General features: G+C 45.3%; 1 protein-coding gene across 1 annotated transcript in view; it reads left to right on the forward strand.

Annotated features, from left to right (window-relative positions):
- gpr63 (G protein-coupled receptor 63) overlaps positions 1–17608 on the forward strand; it is a 148800-nt gene extending 131192 nt beyond the window's left edge. Inside the window, exon 4 of the mRNA XM_038799551.1 lies at positions 14150–17608. Within this exon, the coding sequence (XP_038655479.1) occupies positions 14330–15577 (1248 nt within the window). The 5' untranslated portion in view covers positions 14150–14329 and the 3' untranslated portion in view covers positions 15578–17608. The remainder of the gene's footprint in view (positions 1–14149) is intronic.
- The last annotated feature ends 2874 nt before the right edge of the window (positions 17609–20482 follow it).

The following is a 20482-nucleotide window of genomic DNA, read 5'->3' on the forward strand; positions in this document are numbered from 1 at the left end:
CGAGAACCCTCTCTCTGCTCTTGATGTTGTCTCCACTGTTTTTGTCGACTATTTTCTTCTTTCAACAATTTGATTTTGTGCCTGAGTCCTCGTCACCAGTTTCCTCTTTTTGTTATCTCTTAGTTAGCCACCAAGCGGGAAAGTATGGAGGTGCCCACACTTTGTATTCTTACAAACACAAGAGCTTTTATTAAGAGGTGTTGCTCATACAATTTAAGATGGAGAACTGAAAGCCCATGCAACACACTCTGCAGGTTTCACTCACGTGATGCTTCACCAGCAGGGATGTATACTCCGATACGTTACAATAGGGCCCTGTTCTTTGCAAGCAGAAAAAAACATGTACACACATTGTGCCTGTTTCAACTGAACAAAGTACATGGCAGCCATTCACCGACACATTCCTTAAGGCACTGCCTTGACCAGTCAGCGTCAAACTGCCTTATTTAAATTAAAAACAGTGCTTGGCAGTTAACTGTCTGTCATATGGGGCATTTGCCATTGGCAACAACTCTACCAACTGGAGTTACTTGCCAACCAATCCGCACTTTCTTCTTGTACAGTAAAATTTGTTTTCCCATTATATTGGTTGTCTTGCGAAGTGCCCTGATCATAGAATCTCTGCAGTGCAGAGGGAAGCCATTCAGCCCATCGCACCTGCACCGATCCTCAGAAAGAGCCCTCTACCCAGACCCACTCCCCTGTTCCATTCCTGGAACCCCACCTTACCGTTGGACACCAAGGGATAATTTTAGCATGGCCAATCCGCCTAATGTGCACATCTTTGGATGAGTTCAAGTCTGAAGCTTCAGATTTTTATTTTTCAGCAGTACTAAATACTGATAATTGAAAGATATTGGGCGGGCTTCTCCGGCCAGTGCTGGAATCGGAAAACATGATTGTGCGGAAAATCCACTGTCAGCCAAAAATTGAGGGTGGATGCCATGCTCCAGTGCCCGCGACAGCGGCGTGAATGCCTTCTATGCCATGTGCCAGCATGGCCATGCAAATTGTACAGTAAAGACTGTTGGTATATCATTAATGGGCCCAGTCCGGTATTTTCCGGACCTTCCACAATGTTACACCTCCCCCAGGAGGAATTACTGACTGTTAGGTTCACTTGTGGTATTTTAAATCTGGAAACAGGCTGCTGAGGGTGCGGGAGGAGGAAGAAAGCGTCCGCAACATCGCTATAGTGTGCTGACAGTTGTGTCGCAGGCATGGAGGCATCTGCCAGGACTGGGGGAGTAGCGGGGGGAGGTTAGGAGGTAGGCCGCAGGGCCTGGCATGGACCATGGCCATTGCTGCAGTCTCCAAGGCAGCCATGCAGCTGCACACACCGCTGACTGCCCACTGGGACCAATACCATCATCATGGTTGGGATGAGGGTTGACGTGCATTTGAATTGCGCGGATTCTACATAGTGCTATCCCATTAACGGGGCCTGAATCGCCCTGGGATTCTGCTTTCGCCCACGTAGAACACTCGTGATTTGGACTTCCGGTTGCGGCTATGAGCTGAGCGGTCAAATGTAATGTTGCTCTCATATGAAATTCTCGAATACGGCCTTTTAACCCCATCAAACAGGCACCATAATATCCCCTAACCCCACAGCTTAACCCCCAGAAACCACATCAACGAGAAATAGGAAGAAAGAGTGGAAAAGAGCGAACCTCCCAGCAGAAAAGCCAGCAGGGATGAGGGGGGGGAAACCTCTGAGCCGACAGCCACATGAGGTGGCACGGAACCAGGAAGGACTGACGGTAGCATGGTGGTTAGCATCAATGCTTCACAGCTCCAGGGTCCCAGGTTCGATTCCCGGCTGGGTCACTGTCTGTGTGGAGTCTGCACGTCCTCCCCGTGTGTGCGTGGGTTTCCTCCGGGTGCTCCGGTTTCCTCCCACAGTCCAAAGATGTGCGGGTTAGGTGGATTGGCCATGCTAAATTGCCCGTAGTGTAAGGTTAATGGGGGGATTGTTGGGTTACGGGTATACAGGTTACGTGGGTTTAAGTAGGGTGATCATTGCTCGGCACAACATCGAGGGCCGAAGGGCCTGTTCTGTGCTGTACTGTTCTATGTTCTATGACCTCGCAGAGCTCCCAGCGCAAATTCCAGTGCCAATGGACAAACTCATGGACTTCATCACCTCCGAGCTCCAAAGACACATGGAGGAGCTGAAGAGAAACCTCCCGTCGAGGCGGCAACCGCCCCCATGAGGGAGGCCATGGCTAAAATGGAGAGCGGCAGTTTGTTGCCCAAGAGTCGATTGCAAGAGACCTCGAGGTGGCCACCACAAATCAAGGGGACCAGATCGGGGCACGCCGTGAAGCTGGCAAGCCTGTTCAAGACCCAGAAAGAACTGAAAGAAAAAATAGACGACCAGACCAGGTCGTGACACTAAAACCTAAGAATCATGGGGCTGTTGGAACATATGGAGGTGAGGAACCCCACACAATACACAGTGACGATGCTTGAGAAACTGGTCGGTGAGGAGGGCTTTGCCAAGCCCCAGGGGGTGGATCACGCCCACAGGTCACCTCGGCAGCGGCCCAGAGCTAGGGAACTTCCATGGGCGATAATTGTAAAGTTCTACAAGTATCAGGACAAGGAGTGGATCCTGAGGTGGGCGAAAGCGCGAGAGGGTAGAAAGGACATCCCATTTGCTGGTACCAAGACATTATGGCAAACCTGGCCAAGCGTCGGGCTGAATTTAACGGTGCTAAATCCACCCTATACACACGCAAGATGTGAATTGCTGTGCTTTACCCTGCCAAGTTATGGGTCACACAGCAGGGGAAAGTTATTTCGACGCTCTGGAGGAGGCCAACAAATTTGTCCAAAATAATGGTCTGGGCAGGCAGTGATTGCACACAAGGGCTGGAATGTGAGTTACGAGAGTCAAGAGGGGTTGGAATCAACATTGACAGAGCGATGGCTGGGGCGGGGGGGGGATGCAGACGAGGGTTAAATAAAGGAACCTGACCAAGAGGGAAGCCGCTTCACTGGCGAGTAAGCTGGTGTACGGGAGTACAGTGAAGGAGAAGGTCGCAGTGCGCCTTCCAAGAAGGAGGGGGAAGACAGAAATTTAGCGGAGGCAAAGGGAAAAAGAAGGGGGGGTCGGAGTTGGGGAGGGGATTGGAGTTGTGGAGATAGGGGGATTAGGAGGGAAAGCACAAGGGTAGGAGGAGACGGTGAGAGACAGAAGGTGAGGAGGGTAGAGCGCTGATTGCAACAGACACCACGTGGAGATAGCAAAAAAGAGGAAGCAGTTGGTCACCATTTTAAACTGTGTGAGAGTGCAGGCCCAATCGTGCCGGGCCCACAAGGTGAGTATGGTTAACCCCACAGGAGAAGGGTGGATTTTTTTTTCTCCTGCCCCCTCCCCCAATCTGGTAGTTACATGGAACATGAGGGGCCTTAACTTGCCGGTGAAGAGATCCAGAGTCCTCACCCATTTCAACAGTCTGAGGGTGGAAGCAGCCTTCCTACAGCTAACATACCTGAGAGACGGACCTACTGCGGGTAAGAAAGGGCTGGGTGGGAGAAGCGTTTCACTCATGGCCATATTAATTAACAGGACAGTCTAATTTACAGCACAGTAAGAAGTCTTACAACACCAGGTTAAAGTCCAACAGGTTTGTTTCAAACACGAGCTTTCGGAGCACGGCTCCTTCTTCAGGTGAAGCATACAGCGACAAGCATAGTATCGGACCCAGGGGGGCAGTGTGCAATCCAGGATCCCGGGTAGTTTTAATAAACATATATGCCCCAAACTGGGACAACGCAGAGTTTGTCAAGAAAACGATGGCAGGAATCCCGGACTTGGGCACCCACTGACTAACCATGAGAGGCGACTTTAACTATGTACAGGACCTGACATTGGATAGATCCAACCTCAGGATAGGTAACGTGCCAGGCATGGCATGGGAATTGAATTCCTTTATGGAGGAGATGAGGGGTTAGAACCATGGAAAAATAGTTCTCCTTCTCCCATGTGCATAAGGCCTACTCACAGACCTTTTTTGTGCTAGGGAATAGCACCCTCTTCCCAGCACAAAAACGTCTATCCGCCCCAATGGGCCGGATTCCCGATGGCGAGGGACACGTGTGCTCTCAGTTTTCATGAACCCAGCATGGCGGTTGTGGACTGTCATGTACAGTGGTTGATGTTGTCCCCTGGCATTTCACTTTAAGTTGCCGAGCAGTTAAAATAATTTCCACTGTTCCACGGTATGGTCAGAAGCCACACTGGCTTTCTGGGAGGACTTCTTCAGAGACTGGAAGAAGGTGGCTAGCAAGAATTTGGCCGATGTTCTTGGCGATGGAGAGTGTTATATTTTAAATAATGACTTATCTAAAATATATATATTACTCTTGAATACAACAGGATGATAAAATGACCAATAGTCTTCTTGTTGAAAGATGAATTATTTAAGGAGTAATATGATAATAAACTGAGTCCTTTTACTTAATACTAAACTAAAAACAATGAATTAAAGTACAATACAGATAACTATATAACTATACACTATTGTACCAAACTAGTTCTAACTTCTCTCATATCGGGCAGCACGGTAGCATTGTGGATAGCACAATTGCTTCATAGCTCCAGGGTCCCAGGTTTGATTCGGGCTTGGGTCACTGTGTGTGCGTGGGTTTCCTCAGGGTGCTCCGATTTCCTCCCACAGTCCAAAGATGTGCAGGCTAGGTGGATTGGCCATGATGAATTGCCCTTAGTGTCCAAAATTGCCCTTAGTGTTGGGTGTTACTGGGTTATGGGGATAGGGTGGAGGTGTTGACCTTGGGAGGGTGCTCTTTCCAGGAGCCGGTGCAGACTCGATGGGCCGAATGGTCACCTTCTGCACTGTAAATTCTATGATGTCTTGCTTGTTCACTGTTCTGATGTCATCTGACTTAAAAAAGGCCCTCCAAGCCTGCACCGATCCAGATCCTCTATCTAAAACTGTCGCCTATTTTCTAAGGATCTGTATCCCTCTGCTCCCTGCCCATTCATGCATCTGTCCAGATAGATCTTACATGACGCGATCGTGCCCACCTCTACCACCTTCTCCTGCAATGCATTCCAGGTACCCACCACCCTCTGCGTAAAGAACTTTCCACGTATATCTCCCTGAAACTTTTCCCCTCACCTTGAACTCATGGCCCCTAGTAATTGAGTCCCCCACTCTGGGGGGGGGGGGGGGGGGGGGGGGGGGGGGGGGAGGGAAAAGCTTCTTGCTATCCACCCTGTCTATACCTCTCATGATTTTGTAGACCTCAATGAGGTCCCCCCTCAACCTCAGTCTTCCTATTGAAAATTATCCTAATCTACTCAACCTCTCTTCATAGCTAGCACCCTCCAGACCAGGCAACATCCTGGTGAACCTCCTCTGCACCCTCTCCAAGGTATCCACATCCTTTTGGTAATGTGGCGACCAGAACTGTACGCAGCATTCCAAATGTGGCCAAACCAAAGTCTTATATAACTGTAACATGACCTGCCAACTCTTGTACTCAATACCCCTTCCGATGAAGAAAAGCATGCCTTATGCTTTTTTGACCACTCTATCGACCTGCGCAGCCACCTTCAGGGTACAATGGACCTGAACACCCAGATCTTTCTGTACATCAATTTTCCCCAGGACTCTTCCATTGACCATATAGTCTGCTCTTGAATTGGATCTTCCAAAATGCATCACCTCGCATTTGCCCGGATTGAACTCCATCTGCCATTTCTCTGCCCAACTCTCCAATCCATCAAAATTCTGCTTTATTCTCTGACAGTCTCCTTCACTATCTGCTACTCCACCAATCTTCGTGACATCTGCAAACTTGCTAATCAGACCACCTATACCTTCCTCCAGATCATTTATGTATATCACAAACAACAGTGGTCCCAGCACGGATCCCTGTGGAACACCACTGGTCACAGTTCTCCATCTTGAGAAACTCCCTTCCACTACTACTCTCTGTCTCCTGTTGCCCAGCCAGTTCTTTATCCATATAGCTAGTACACCCTGAACCCCATGAGACTTCACTTTCTCCATCAGCCTACCATGGGGAACCTTATCAAACGCCTCACTGAAGTCCGTGTCAGTGACATCTACAGCCCTTCTCTCATCAATCAACTTTGTCACTTCCTCACAGAATTCTGTTAGGTTGGTAAGACATAGGGCAGCACGGTGGCACAGTGGTTTAGCCCTGCAGCCTCACGGCGCCGAGGTCCCAGGTTCGATCCCGGCTCTGGGTCACTGTCCGTGTGGAGTTTGCACATTCTCCCGTGTTTGCGTGGGTTTTGCCTCCACAACCCAAAGATGTGCAGGTGAGGTGGATTGGCCACACTAAATTGCCCCTTAATTGGAAAAATGAATTGGGTGCTCTAAATTTATTTTTTAAAAGTTGATAAGACATGACCTTCCATGTTGCCTATCACTAATAAGCCCATTTTCTTCCAAATGGGAATAGATCCTATCCCTCAGTATCTTCTCCAGCAGCTTCCCTCCCACTGATGTCAGGCCGCAGGTCTATAATTCCCTGGATTATCCCTGCTACCCTTCTTAAACAAAGGGACAACATTAGCAATTCTCCAGTCCTCCGGGACCTCACCCGTGCTAAAGGATGCTGCAAAGATATCTGTTAAGGCCCCAGCTATTTCGACCCTCGCTTCCCTCAGTAACCTGGGATAGATCCCATCTGGTCCTGGGGACTTGTCCACCTTAATGCATTAATGTGTTTGCGAAAGGTATTTCATGACCCAGGAAAAAGACAATGTTGTCGAGGAGAATACAGAGATACAGGCTACTAGACTAGAAGGGCTTGAGGTTCATAAGGAGGAGGTGTTAGCAATTCTGGAAAGAGTGAACATAGGTAAGTCCCCTGGGCCGGATGGGATTTATCCTAGGATTCTCTGGGAAGCTAGGGAGGAGATTGCTGAGCCTTTGGCTTTGATCTTTAAGTCATCTTTGTCTACAGGAATAGTGCCAGAAGACTGGAGGATAGCAAATGTTGTCCAGTTGTTCAAGAAGAGTAAAGACAACCCCGGTAACTATAGACCAGTGAGCCTAACTTCTGTTGTGGGCAATGTCTTGGAAAGGTTTATAAGAGATAGGATCTCTCATCGTCTGGAAAGGAATAATTTGATTAGAGATAGTCAACATGGTTTTGTGAAGGGTAGGTCGTGCCTCACAAACCTTATTGAGTTCTTTGAGAAGGTGACCAAACAGGTGTATGAGGGTAAAGCAGTTGATGTGATGTATATGGATTTCAGTAAAGCATTTGATAAGGTTCCCCATGGTAGGCTATTGCAGAAAATACAGAGGCATGGGATTCAGAGTGATTTAGCAGTTTGGATCAGAAATTGGCTAGCTGGAAGAAGACAAAGGATGGTGGTTGATGGGAAATGTTCAGACTGGAGTCTAGTTACTCATGGTGTACCACAAGGATCTGTTTTGGGGCCACTGCTGTTTGTCATTTTTATAAATGACCTGGAGGAGGGCGTAGAAGGATGGGTGAGTAAATTTGCAAATGACACTAAAGTCGGTGGAGTTGTGGACAGTGCGGAAGGATGTTACAAGTTACAGAGGGACATAAAAGTGTGAGGTGATTCATTTTGGAAGGAATAACAGGAAGACAGAGTACTGGGCTAATGGTAAGATTCTTGGTAGTGTGGATGAGCAGAGAAATCTTAGTGTCCATGTACATAGATCTCTGAAAGTTGCCACCCAGGTTCAGAGGGTGATAAAAGAAGGCGAACGGTGTGTTAGCTTTTATTGGTAGAGGGATTGAGTTTCGGAGCCAAGTTGTCATGTTCCAGCTGTATAAAACTCTGGTGCGGCCGCATTTGGAGTATTGCGTGCAATTCTGGTCGCCGCATTATAGGAAGGATGTGGAAGCATTGAAAAGGGTGCAGAGGAGATTTACCAGGATGTTGCCTCGTATGGAGGGAAGATCTTATGAGGGAAGGCTCAGGGACTTGAGACTGTTTTCGTTAGAGAGAAGAAGGTTAAGAGGTGACTTAATTGAGGCATACAAGATGATCCGAGGATTAGATAGGGTGGACAATGAGAGCCTTTTTCCTCGGATGGTGATGGCTAGCACGAGGGGGCATAGCTTTAAATCGAGGTGAGATAGATATAGGACAGATATCAGAGGTATGTTCTTTACTCAGATAGTAGTACGGGTGTGGAATAACCTACCTGCAACAGTAGTGGACTCACCAATATTAAGGGTATTTAAATGGTCATTGGATAAACATATGGATGATAAGGGAATAGTGTAGATGGGCTTTAGAGTGGTTTCACAGGTCGGCGCAACATCGAGGGCCGAAGGGCCTGTACTGCGCTGTAATGTTCTATGTACTTCTATGACCACTTTTAGCCCTCTTGATTCCTCGTTTCAGATTGGTCCTACATTCCCGCTATTCTTCCAAAGCATCCTCTGTCTTCAGTTGTCTTGACCTTATGTATGCTTCCTTTTTCCTCTTAGCTAGTCTCACAATGAAAAATGAAAATGAAAATCGCTTATTGTCACAAGGAGGCTTCAAATGAAGTTACTGTGAAAAGCCCCTAGTTGCCACATTCTGGTGCCTGTTCGGGGAGGCTGATATCGCCTGTCATTCATGGTTCCCTAATCTTGCCATTTCTATCCCTCATTTTCACAGGGATATGTCTGTCCTGCACTCTAATCAACCTCTCTTTAAAAGCCTCCCACATATCAATTATGGATTTACCTTCAAACAGCTGCTCCCAATCCGCATTCCCCAGCTCCTGCCGAATTTTGGTATAGTTGGCCTTCCCCCAATTTAGCACTCTTCCTTCAGGACCACTCGTCTTTGTCCATGAGTATTCTAAAACTTACGGAATTGTGATCACTATTCCCAAAGTAATCCCCGACTGAAACTTCAACCACTTGGCCGTGCTCATTCCCCAATACCAGGTATATTATGGCCCCTTCCCGAGTTGGACTATTTACATATTGCTCTAGAAAACCCTCCTGGATGCTCCTTACAAATGCTGCTCCATCTAGACCTCTAATACTAAGTGTATCCCAGTCAATGTTGGGAAAATTAAAATCTCCTATCACCACCACCTTGTTGCTCCCACATCTTTCCATAATCTGTTTACATATTTGTAACTCTATCTCACGCTCGCTGTTGGTAGGCCTGTAGTACAGCCCCAACATTGTTACCGCACCCTTCCTATTTCGGAGCTCTTCCCATATCGCCTCACTGCTCGAGTCCTCCATTGTGCCTTCCTTCAGCACAGCTGTGATATCCTCTCTGACCAGTAATGCAACTCCTCCACCCCTTTTACCTCCCTCTCTATCCTGCCTGAAGCATCGGTATCCTGGGATATTTTGTTTCCAATCATGACCTTCCCTCAACCAAGTGTCAGTAATAGCAAGAACATCATACTCCCAGGTACTAATCCAAGCCCCAAGTTCATCTGCCTTACCTCCTACACTTCTTGCATTAAAACAAATGCACCTCAGACCACCAGTCCCTTTGCGTTCATCATCTGCTCCCTGCCTACTCTTCCCCTTAGTCACACTTACTTCATGATCTAGTTCCTTACAGGCTTTAGTTACTACCTCCTTACTGTCCACTAACCACCTAATTTGGTTCCCATCCCCCTGCCACATTAGTTTAAACCCTCCCCAACAGCGTTCGCAAAAGCACCCCCAAGAACATTGGTTCCAGTCCGGCCCAGGTGTAGACCGTCCAATTTGTAGTAGTTCCACCTCCCCCAGAACTGGTCCCAATGTCCCAAAAATCTGAACCCCTCCCCCCCGCACCATCTCTCAAGCCCCGTATTCATCCTGCCTATTCTTTCATTTCTACTCTGACTACCACGTGGCACTGATAGCAATCCTGAGATTACTACCTCTGAGATCCTACTTTTTAACTTGGCTCCTAACTCCTAAATTCTGCTTGTCGGACCTCATCCTGTTTTTTATCTATATCATTGGTGCCTATATGCACCACAACAACTGGCTGTTCACCCTCCCCTTCAGAATGTTCTGCAGCCTATCTGAGACATCCCTGACCCATGCACCTGGGAGTCTCGTTTTTGACCACAGAACCGCCTATCTACTCCCCTTACAATTGAATCCCCTCTGACTTATAGCCCTTCCATTCTTTTTCCTGCCCTTCTGTACAGCAGAGCCAGCCACGGTGCCATGAACCTGGCTACTGCTGCCTTCCCCTGGTAAGCCATCTCCCCCAACAGTATCCAAAACGGTATACCTGTTTTGGAGGGAGATGACAGCAGGGGACACTTGCACTGCCTTCCTGTTTTTTCTCTGCCTTTTGGTCACCAATTCCCTGTCTCCCTCAGCAATCCTAATCTGCGGTGTGACCAATTCGCTAAACGTGCTATCCACAACCTCCTTAGCATTGCGGATGCTCCAAAGTGAGTCCATCCACAGCTCCAGAGCCGTCATGCGGTCTAACAAGAGCTGCAGCTGGACACACTTCCCGCACGTGAAGGAGTCGGGGACATCAGCCATGTCCCTGAGCTCCCACATTGAGCAAGCGGAACAAAAAACGGGTCTGAGATCCTCTGCCATTTTTAATCTTAAACTTAACTTAGTCCAACTATAATATCAAATAATAGATAAATGAAAAAGGAAAAAAAAAGAAAAAATTTTATCAATCACACAATAAAAAGAAATAGATATAGAAAAACCTTACCTTATCAACAGACCAGTCATTTTTTGGTTCGAGGAGGAGGGCGGGTGGGAGACACTACACGTGTAGTGTCTCGGGTTCAGCCGCTGCCCAAATATATCAGTTCACTCACCTTCCCAGAGCGCAATTCGACCACTCCCACTCGGCTCCTCCCTCTCACTGCTCCCGACAGCCCCCTAGTTACTGCTGTCGCTGTTACCGCTGAAAAACTGAAGGCCGCTTCTCCTGTAAGGTAAGTTTTTAAAACGTGAAACTTACCTTCCCGACAGCCCCCTGGTTACTGCTCTCGCTGCTACTGCTGAACGACTGAAGAAATCAATTCTTGTAGTACCTGACTGTGAGCCAACTAATGTTGAAATGACTGTACGACATTTACATACATTGATCATGTATATTGATACCTGAATATCACTACAGAGAGTACGACGATTCCTCTGTCATACCCAAAGTCCGCTTTGTCACCTTTCTTAAAGATGGTGGGGAAGAATACATCCCTGAGGTTGGCAGGAGTTTCTGTAGCCGCCGAAGCTGGCCACTTCCCAACATAAAATGGAACATTGAGTTGCATGCAGGGAAAATTGGACAATGACAGAGAGGCAGGCAGGTTGCAGAACCTCTCTGTGGATTCTGTCTGTGAAGAAACCAGACAGCATACAAACTAACAAGCTGCGCATATTAATCAAGCGATTCCCGGTGATTCCCAGACACAATGGACACAATTAAGAATAACAAAGGCCAAGCTAGACTCTTCGGCGCCAGCAGGAGTCCCGGACAATAAGATACAAACAGCCCCAAGAACCGCCCAGTGATCGAGGAACAGCTCCGTTATTGGGGAAATTCAAATCAATCGATTGGGAAGAGACCAAATCGATTGCAAGTTTATAGAGGGTCCGCCCAAATGGGCGCGAAACCCAAAACAGTATAAGACAGAGACCCCAACCCCAGCTCTCTCCCTTAGCCAGCCCTCCTCGCTCTTAGCCGGACATCCCAGCAGAACACCTTTGCAGCAGCTCTCCAAACTTACTAACTGGTGTATTGAGTCATTGATCTGAACTTGAACTTGAGCCTCGTGGCGGTATCATCAAGATACCTGGCGACTCTAGAGCTTAAGAATAAAAACAGCCAATTGAGTGTAAAGCACACTCACCCAGAACGAGTAACATTTCCCTCCCAGATTTTCAGGAACAGCTGTTGGAGGTGGACGGGTGATCTCTTCTCCAAGTTTAAACATTTCCGCTGAGATCCTTCCACTCCCATAGCTTTTCCATTCTTTATGTTTAATGACGGTTTCGACTTCATCCACGCTTGGTGAGAGTCCAGCATCATCGTTGATGGGGAGCTGGAGGATTTCCTCAAACACGCTCTCTGAGTTCTTGGAAATGTTATCTCCATCGAAGGCCGATGTTTTCTCTGTCGCTTGAAGAATCCGCCGTTACTCTGCACTAGTTTGAGTCCTAAGGTATTGGGTCCATATATTCCCTGGTGGCACTGAAGAAGCCGCGGGTGTCGTGCTTGTCAGTGAGGAGTTGCAGCTCCTTCGCTTTCTCAGTCCACCATTGGTTCTTGATTTCCTTAGTTCTTCTTTGTACCTCACCTTGGTTAATTGATGAACTCTCTACTTTGCCTTGTTGGATATGGTGTTTTGCCAGCATAGAGCTTTCCTCTTCTTATCAATGAGATCTTGGGTGGTCTGAACCAGTCTTGGTGTTTCCTGGTCTTGCAGCTGATGGTTTCTTCACCGCTTGAGATGATGGCTGTCTTCAGCTCTTTCCAGTTTTCCTCCACTCCATTAGAATGGACACCTTGGAGACTTTGAAGAAGACATTATCGGAAGTTGACTAGCATGCTTGGCTCTTGAAGCCGCTCAAAGTTGATCTTTTTTCTGAGCTGTTTCTTCATGTTCTGCTGCTTCTGGTGGCCCTTGACAGTCATGTTTGATGGTATTTGATAATGCCCTTATAAAGTATCTTGTGATGTTTTCCTCCAATACATCTCCCGTATAAATATAGGTTGTTGTTTCCTGTAATTCTTCAACAACATTTTGTACAGCTTTAGTCTAGGAGATTTATGGATCTCAAATACAAAACCAATTTATATGATGAAAAGTGTTTTATAAACAATGTTTAGAGTCAGTTCGATGAAGGGCTTAGTTTTTTTTTAGTAGGCTTGTATTACCCCAGCTTCTTTAAAAGATAATTGGATAGCCGATTGCAACACCAGTTTTGAAACCACAGTTCAGAAATAATTCAAGAAAATCCAGAAGATGCATGGAACTGCTCAAACTTGATTTACTATAAATCCATTAAATTAATGCAGAATAGTGCATTAGAATGCTAATGTTGCATGTTAAGATTCAATTTATGTTTGTCGATTTGTTACAGTGGTTACTCTGGAATTCCAACGATGGAGTTATCATTCAATGGTATGAGTTCAAACTGTGGTCAGAGATCACTGGTACTTGTCTAGTGAGGGCCTCAAACCTGTGTTTTCAGTTGTTTACTGTCCAATCAAGGAGAGTCAAGTGAGGTCCTTTGAAGTTGATATGGCTTCAGTGATTACATGACTTGCAATAAGAAGTTAGAATGGTGCTCCATAGACAGTCGGGCGTCCTCATCCTTTGGAACGAAAGAGAAAATGCTGGAAAATCTCAGCAGGTCTGGCAGCATCTGCAGGGAGAGAAAAGAGCTAAAGTTTCGAGTCCAATTATTCTTTTTCCAAGCTTGGTTCGCTTTGACAAAGAGCCATCGGACTCGAAATGTTAGCTGTTTTCTCTCCCTACAGATGCTGCTAGACCTGCTGAGATTTTCCAGCATTTTCTCTTTCGTTTCAGATTCCAGCATCCATAGTAATTTGCTTTTATCCTTATCCTTTGTTCCTGGCTAGCTTTTTAAACATTTGGCTGGATGGCTGACTTTTAATGCATGTGTATAGAAAGCCATCATCATAAATAAGTGTCTGCAAATTAAACTTGAGAAATATATGAATAGAGAATTTCTGATTCGCCCTTGTGGAATAGACATTCTCCCTACAACGTGACGTATGATTTTCTGCCCCACCTTCCTATTTCCCAGAAAAATCTTCTAAAAAATGGAATAGTTATCTAATTGTGTTTGCAACATTTCAATTCCCATTGTCAGCTGTGTGCGTATTTTTTTTTCCTTGATCAGTACTTCCAGTATAACTGATTGAGGCAGATTTTGGCCTTTGATTAGTTCTGACTATCATCACCATTTATGGAAGGAGAATAATAAGTGTTTCTCCAACATTACCTTTCCTATCTAGGCTCGGAGTGGCAATGATTCAGAATTTTGTGAGGTTGCAATGACGCCGTACGCTGATAAATGCTTTGGATTTAAACTTAATTGCAACTGAATTTTCCAAGAGTGATGTAACAAAGTATGAAAATAGAACTTCTCTTCCAGACAGCCAGGGCACTGATTTTATTTTTCTCTTTTTTTCCAGATTGTGAAACTGGAATCCAATAATACCATCAGCAGTAGTTGGTAACTGCACAGTTTCAAGAGGTAACTACACAACTTCAAGAAGAAACTGCTATTTCAGCCAATATGTGACTGCCACAAATGGTACTTCGGTGATGCAGGATGATTCCTTTACATTTTGGCCAATGGCCCTAGCATAACCATGGTTTATTCTCCACTTTTGACTGCAGATGCAGGGACCTCAAATAGCACAATTGTCACTTATGAACATGCCTATTTCAACTCTACAGCACATCCTGTAATTCACAATGAGATGGAACTATCTGTTAATGAAGAATCTGCCACTTATAGAACTGCAGAAGGGAACTCCATGGAAAATAGCACAGCAATGCCCTCTCGGTCAGACTATGGGAGTTTAGGCCTTCCTCTGCAGGTCTTCCTTTCAGCAGTTATGGTGGTAATAGCTTTAATTTCTTTCCTGGGAAACTTTATTGTCTGTCTCATGGTCTATCAGAAAGCAGCTATGCGGTCAGCTATTAATATCCTCCTGGCAAGTTTAGCCTTTGCAGACATGATGCTTGCTGTAATGAATATGCCTTTTGCCCTAATCACTGTTAATACCACCCACTGGATCTTTGGTGATATCTTCTGCAGAGTGTCTGCCATGTTTTTTTGGCTTTTTGTGATAGAAGGAGTAGTTATCTTGCTTATAATTAGCATTGATCGATTTCTCATTATAGTTCAACGGCAAGATAAATTGAATCCTTACCGTGCCAAGCTGCTTATTGCCATCTCGTGGGGCATGTCATTTTGTATGGCCTTTCCCCTCGCGCTTGGTAGTCCACATCTGCCTGTGCCATCTCGTGCTCCGCAGTGTGTATTTGGCTATTCCACAGACCCTGGTTACCGGGCTTACGTTTTGTTAATAATAATTGTGTTCTTCTTCATCCCATTCATGCTGATGCTATACTCTTTTATGGGTATCCTCAACACTGTCCGGCATAATGCCATTCGGATCCATAGCAGCTCAGATAGCATTTGTTTGGGCCAAGCAAGTAAACTTGGACTGATGAGTCTGCAGAGACCGTGCCAGCTAAGCATTGACATGAGCTTCAAAACACGTGCCTTCACTACCATCCTGATCTTGTTCATTGTCTTCATCATCTGCTCAGCGCCATTCACCACATACAGCCTTGTTTCTACTTTCAACAGTAGTTTTTATCATAAAGATAACTTTTTTGAGATAAGCACGTGGCTCCTTTGGTTAAGCTACCTCAAATCTGCACTCAACCCATTAATTTACTATTGGAGGATTAAAAAATTCCGGGATGCTTGCTTAGAGCTGATGCCAAAAACCTTTAAGTTCTTGCCACAGCTACCTGGACGTACCAGAAGGCGAATTCGTCCAAGCTCCATTTACGTTTGTGGGGAGCATCGATCTGTGGTTTAAGCTACAAAACCCTGTATTTTTAGAAATATCTTCTTAGATACTGCCATCACAGGACTTACCGATTTTGTTTTGTGTGGAATATTTCCCCAAGGTTTCCTTCTGCTTAAAAATGCCTGATAAACGTCTTAAATACAGATGTAGTTGCATTCTCTGTAGCTGCAAACAATTGTTTAAAATTGTGAATTCATGTTTTTACAATGTAAATTCGAAAATATTGCCTGTGCAATTTGTATACTTTTTGGATACTTTGTAAACATTGGTCAGGCTCTGCTTCAAAGCTTGTGAATTGCTGTCCATTGGTTTGATGCTGCTAACTTTAGTGAGAATGTGCAATTCTGTGTTTTGTGTTCTGACCACTAAATGGAACTGACTTTTATTAACAATATGAATTAAGCACAATTGTCCTCTCAGGCTAACGACAGATGAAAATGAGCACCATATGTTAATTACTTATTATTTTTGTGGTTTCCTACTCGAAGAACCAAGAAATGCTGACTTTATGGAGTTTCTTTATAATGGCAAAGCTCATTTGATTCACTACTGTGTAATTGAGAATTGATGTTTAACAAAAGTTGATAGCAAAACATTTAATTTCAACTTTTCACCATTGTAACTCATAAAAATAACTTTATTTTTGTTTATAATAGTTTTACATAGGACAGCTAGAATGAGTAATTCCATTGCTAACATGGTCCATGCAGGATGTAAAACATATGTATACTCAGGGAATTCATTTGGTACTAAGAATTAGTCAGTGCTCGATTCTGGTTTGATTAACTTTGCTTAAATATCCTGTGGCTCTGTACATTAGCTTAAATACCACTAATGAATTTAAAGATGAATGTACTATTTTATAAGCTGTAAAACAGAATTTTGGTTTCACATTTGAATAAGGAGAGCAAAGGCCATTAATATTAGTGAGTATTGTACGGGACAGTTTTTAATTTATCTGTAGTAATTTAGGTATTTTACTTTCTTGATAATGCTTGAAGCACCACTTTTTTAAATGATGCTAAATGATTTGTCTGTCTTTGCAATGGTCCAGGAGGACTCATCACATGGTCCAGGATTACTAATCACTCTGTGTGCAGCTAGCAGCTAGAAACAATGTGTCATTTGATTAAGAGTGAAGGCAGTGCTTTGGTAACCTTTCTTCCACTGAATGGAATCAAGTCATTTTGTTTTCCGTATAATTCATTTCAGTTCTGTGTGGTCCTAATTATTTCATTGCTACTTTTCACAAGACCATTCATTTAATTGTTTCGTGCTTGCATGTATATATAAACCTAATGTTCCAAACTGATTTCACATTTATCTATGCTAGCTGTTTAGTACTGTTGATCACTTGCTTAGTAAGGATAAATCAGATCCAGATATCATACTCCTCAACAAAAAGCAGATGTTAAGGAAATAAATAAAAAGATTTGTATTTATATAGGACCATTCATGATCTCAGGACATCCCAAAGCACTTTGCAGCCAATGAAATACTCAAAGTATGATCCGTGTTGGCATTTTGACAAACTTTGGCATTCAGTTTACACGTTGCAATGTTCCAGAAACAGCAATGTGGTAATGACCAGATAATCTGTTTTACTCAAGTTTCTTGAGAAATAAATGTTGGCCAGGACAATGGGGAGCATTCCCTTGCTTTTCTTCAACCGGTGCTGTGAGATTGTTCACGTTTACCTGAGACAACAGGCAGGAACTTCATTTAAAATTAAATTTCAATTTCAAAGACAGTGCCTCCAACTGTGAGGCACACCCTCAACACTCCACTCCGGAGTGTCAACCTAAATTCCGTGCTATCTGTGGCGTGGGATTTGAGTCTGACTCAAAGTTGACTGTACGGACACTGAACCATAGCTGACACTTGTTATGGGCCAGGGCTTCGATATCCAGAGTGTATTATGAAGTCCACCGACCTGCAACTTTTATGTTGAATTTAGCTCGGATGAGCACAAGAGCCTTCCCTTCAGGCGTGATTCATCTGTCTTCCTAGACACTTTAATCAAAACAAGCTTTATTCTAAAAACTTAGTTAACACACATATATATATATGCATAAACACAGAGCAAGAATTTTTTATCAATTACAAACATAAAGACACCACACAGCTACAGTAATCTATGTATAACACTTAATGAAGTCCCCCTTAACTGTTCCAATTCAAAAACAAAATTCAATAAACCAAAAACCCCTTTTCAAGGGAATGGCCCAGCACTCTGCATTCTTACTTGAATAAGACTGATTTCCTTTGATTCTGACCCTGTCTCACCAGCAGGTTTAAACCCTTCCGGAAATCGTAAGACCATTTGACATAGGAGCAGAATTAGGGAACTCAGCCCATCGGCTCCGCCATTCAATCATGGCTGATATTTTCTCATCCCCATTCTCCTGTCTTCTCCCCATAACCGCTGATCCCCTTATTAATCAATAACCTATCTATCTCTGTCTTAAAGACACTCAGTGATTTGGCCTCCACAGCCTTCTGCGGTAAAGAGTTCCACAGATTCACTACCCTCTGGCTGAAGAAATTACTCCTCATCTCTGTTTTAAAGGGTCGTCCCTTTAGTCTGAGATGGTGTCCTCTAGTTCTAGTTTATATCTTTTAAGTTACCAAAGCAGGTAGCTATAATCAATGCTTTTTTTACTGGAACAACTATAATCAATGCTTTTTTTACTGGAACAACAATGAAAATAGAGCGAGACAGGCCAAAATACTTATTTCTCCCTAAGTCCACAGCAGTCAAACAGAAAGTGAAACTAAAACAAACCTCACAGCCATAGCTCAGCTCCACATACAATGATATCACTGAAGCCATGTGATAAGACAAAACCTTTCTTAAAGAGACATTCATACAAAAATGGGATTTCTGATAAATAGACAGAACTCTGCTATAGGGTTTCTGGACAACGCTAGGATTCAATTTCTCAGAAATCCTATCCAGAAAGCTCAATCAATAAGTCCTGCTCAGCATTTGGTTGTAAGGTGTGTCAATGAGCAATGCCATAGAAGTTGTAATTGGGAAAACAAGATCATGACAATTGCTGTGGCATACCTATCCCGAATCCCAGTTTTTGATACAGTACTGAAACCATCAGTTATCCCGGTCAGTTGGCGTTCCAGTTAATTGAATAGTTCTTGGTAGGGAATGAGAATATCTTGGGTGTGTCTCTTCTACCCTTTCCCACCCCTATTGAAGAAGCCAATGAATGTGGTTGAAGAGTTCCAGGAAAGTGAGTTGCCAGGTTCATCCAGCTTCCCTGGAAATAAACTGTTGATGCCATTATATATTTTTAGAAATATATTTTTAAAATTAATTGATACGACGTGAGCATCGCTGGAAGGGCCAGCAATTGTTGCTCTTCCCAAATTGTCCTTGAGTGGTGAGCTGCTGCCTTGAATGACTGCAGTCTGTAAAGTGAAGATACTTCTACAGTGCTGTTAGGGAGGCAGTTCCAGGTTTTTGATCCAGTGCCAGTGAAAGAATGGTAATGCAGTTCCAAGATAACATGGTCTTTTACTTGGAAGGGAATGTAGGTGGTGGTGTTCACAAGCATCTGCTGCCCATGTCCTTCTAGGTGATAGAGGTTGTAAGTTTGAAAGGTGCTTTTGAAGGAGGCTTGGCGAGTTGCTGTAGACCATGTAGATAGTACATAATGGGGAGGCCGTGGTATAGTAGTACGTATTGTCGCTGGACTAGTAATTCAGAGACCCAGGGTAATGCTCTGGACCCGGCTTCGAATCCCAACCTGGAAGTTGGCTAAATTTGGTTTGATAAAAATCTGGACTTAAAAGTCTAATGGTGGCCATGAAGCCATTGTCGATTGTTGTAAAAACCCATCCGGTTCACTAATGTCCTTTAGGGAAGAAATGTGGCCCATATGTGACTCTAGGTCCACAGAAGTACGGTTGATTCTTAAATGCCATCTGTGGTGACAATAAATTCTTACTCACCCAGAGAGGCCCACATCCCATGAACGAATAAAAAACAATGTTGCATCTGTGTACTGGCATTGTTTACATTGGCAGATGGGCGCAGATCATGCTGGTTGCATTGTCCTGTATGGTGTCCTTGAGTGTTGTGGCTGCACTTATCCAGGCAAACGGAGAGCATCTCATTCCTAACTTGTGCCTTGTAGGTGGTAGACAGGCCTTGGGAGGCAGGAGGTGAGATGCTTGTCACAGAAATCCTAACCTCTGACCTACACCTGTAGCCACTGGCGGAATTCTCCGCAACAGGAAAAAATCGGCAAAGCCGTCGTGAACTCGGCCGAGTTTCACGACGGCCTTGGAGGCCGCTCCCCTACCGGCGGGGATAGGAGGGCCGTGCCGGGAAACTCGGCCGCCGGGCCTTGTCCCTGGCGTCAAGGCCCGGCGTGCCAAGAATGACGCCACAGTGCGCCTAATGACGTCAGCCGCGCATGCGCGGGTTGGGCAGCTCAAACCCGCGCATGCGCGGTTGCCGTCTTTCCCCTCAGCCGCCCCGCAAGACGTGGCGGCTTGATCTTGCGGGGTGGGGGAGGGGAAAGATTGCGTCTCTTAGAGACGCCGGCCCGACGATCGGTGGGCACCGATTGCACACTTACCTGGCGCGCCATGTTCACGACGGCAGCGACCAGGTGTGGTTGCCGCCGTCGGGAACGGCAGGCCGCTCGGCCCATCCGGGCCGGAGAATAGCGGGGGTGCTGGAGAGTCGCTGTTCTGCCTTCGTCGGGCGACTCTCCGTGGATATCCGCGAGTATGCCGACCACGGACATTTGGCCGGTGGGGAGAATAGCGGGAGCACGTCGGACTGGCGTCGCGGGAAAAAACGGCGCGGCCCGCTATACTCCCACCCATCCTGGTTGCGGAGAATCGTGCCCACAGTATTTTTACGGCTGATCCAGTTGAATTTCTGGT

This window comes from Scyliorhinus canicula, chromosome 6 (genome assembly GCF_902713615.1).
Source record: "Scyliorhinus canicula chromosome 6, sScyCan1.1, whole genome shotgun sequence".
Lineage (NCBI taxonomy): Eukaryota > Metazoa > Chordata > Chondrichthyes > Carcharhiniformes > Scyliorhinidae > Scyliorhinus > Scyliorhinus canicula.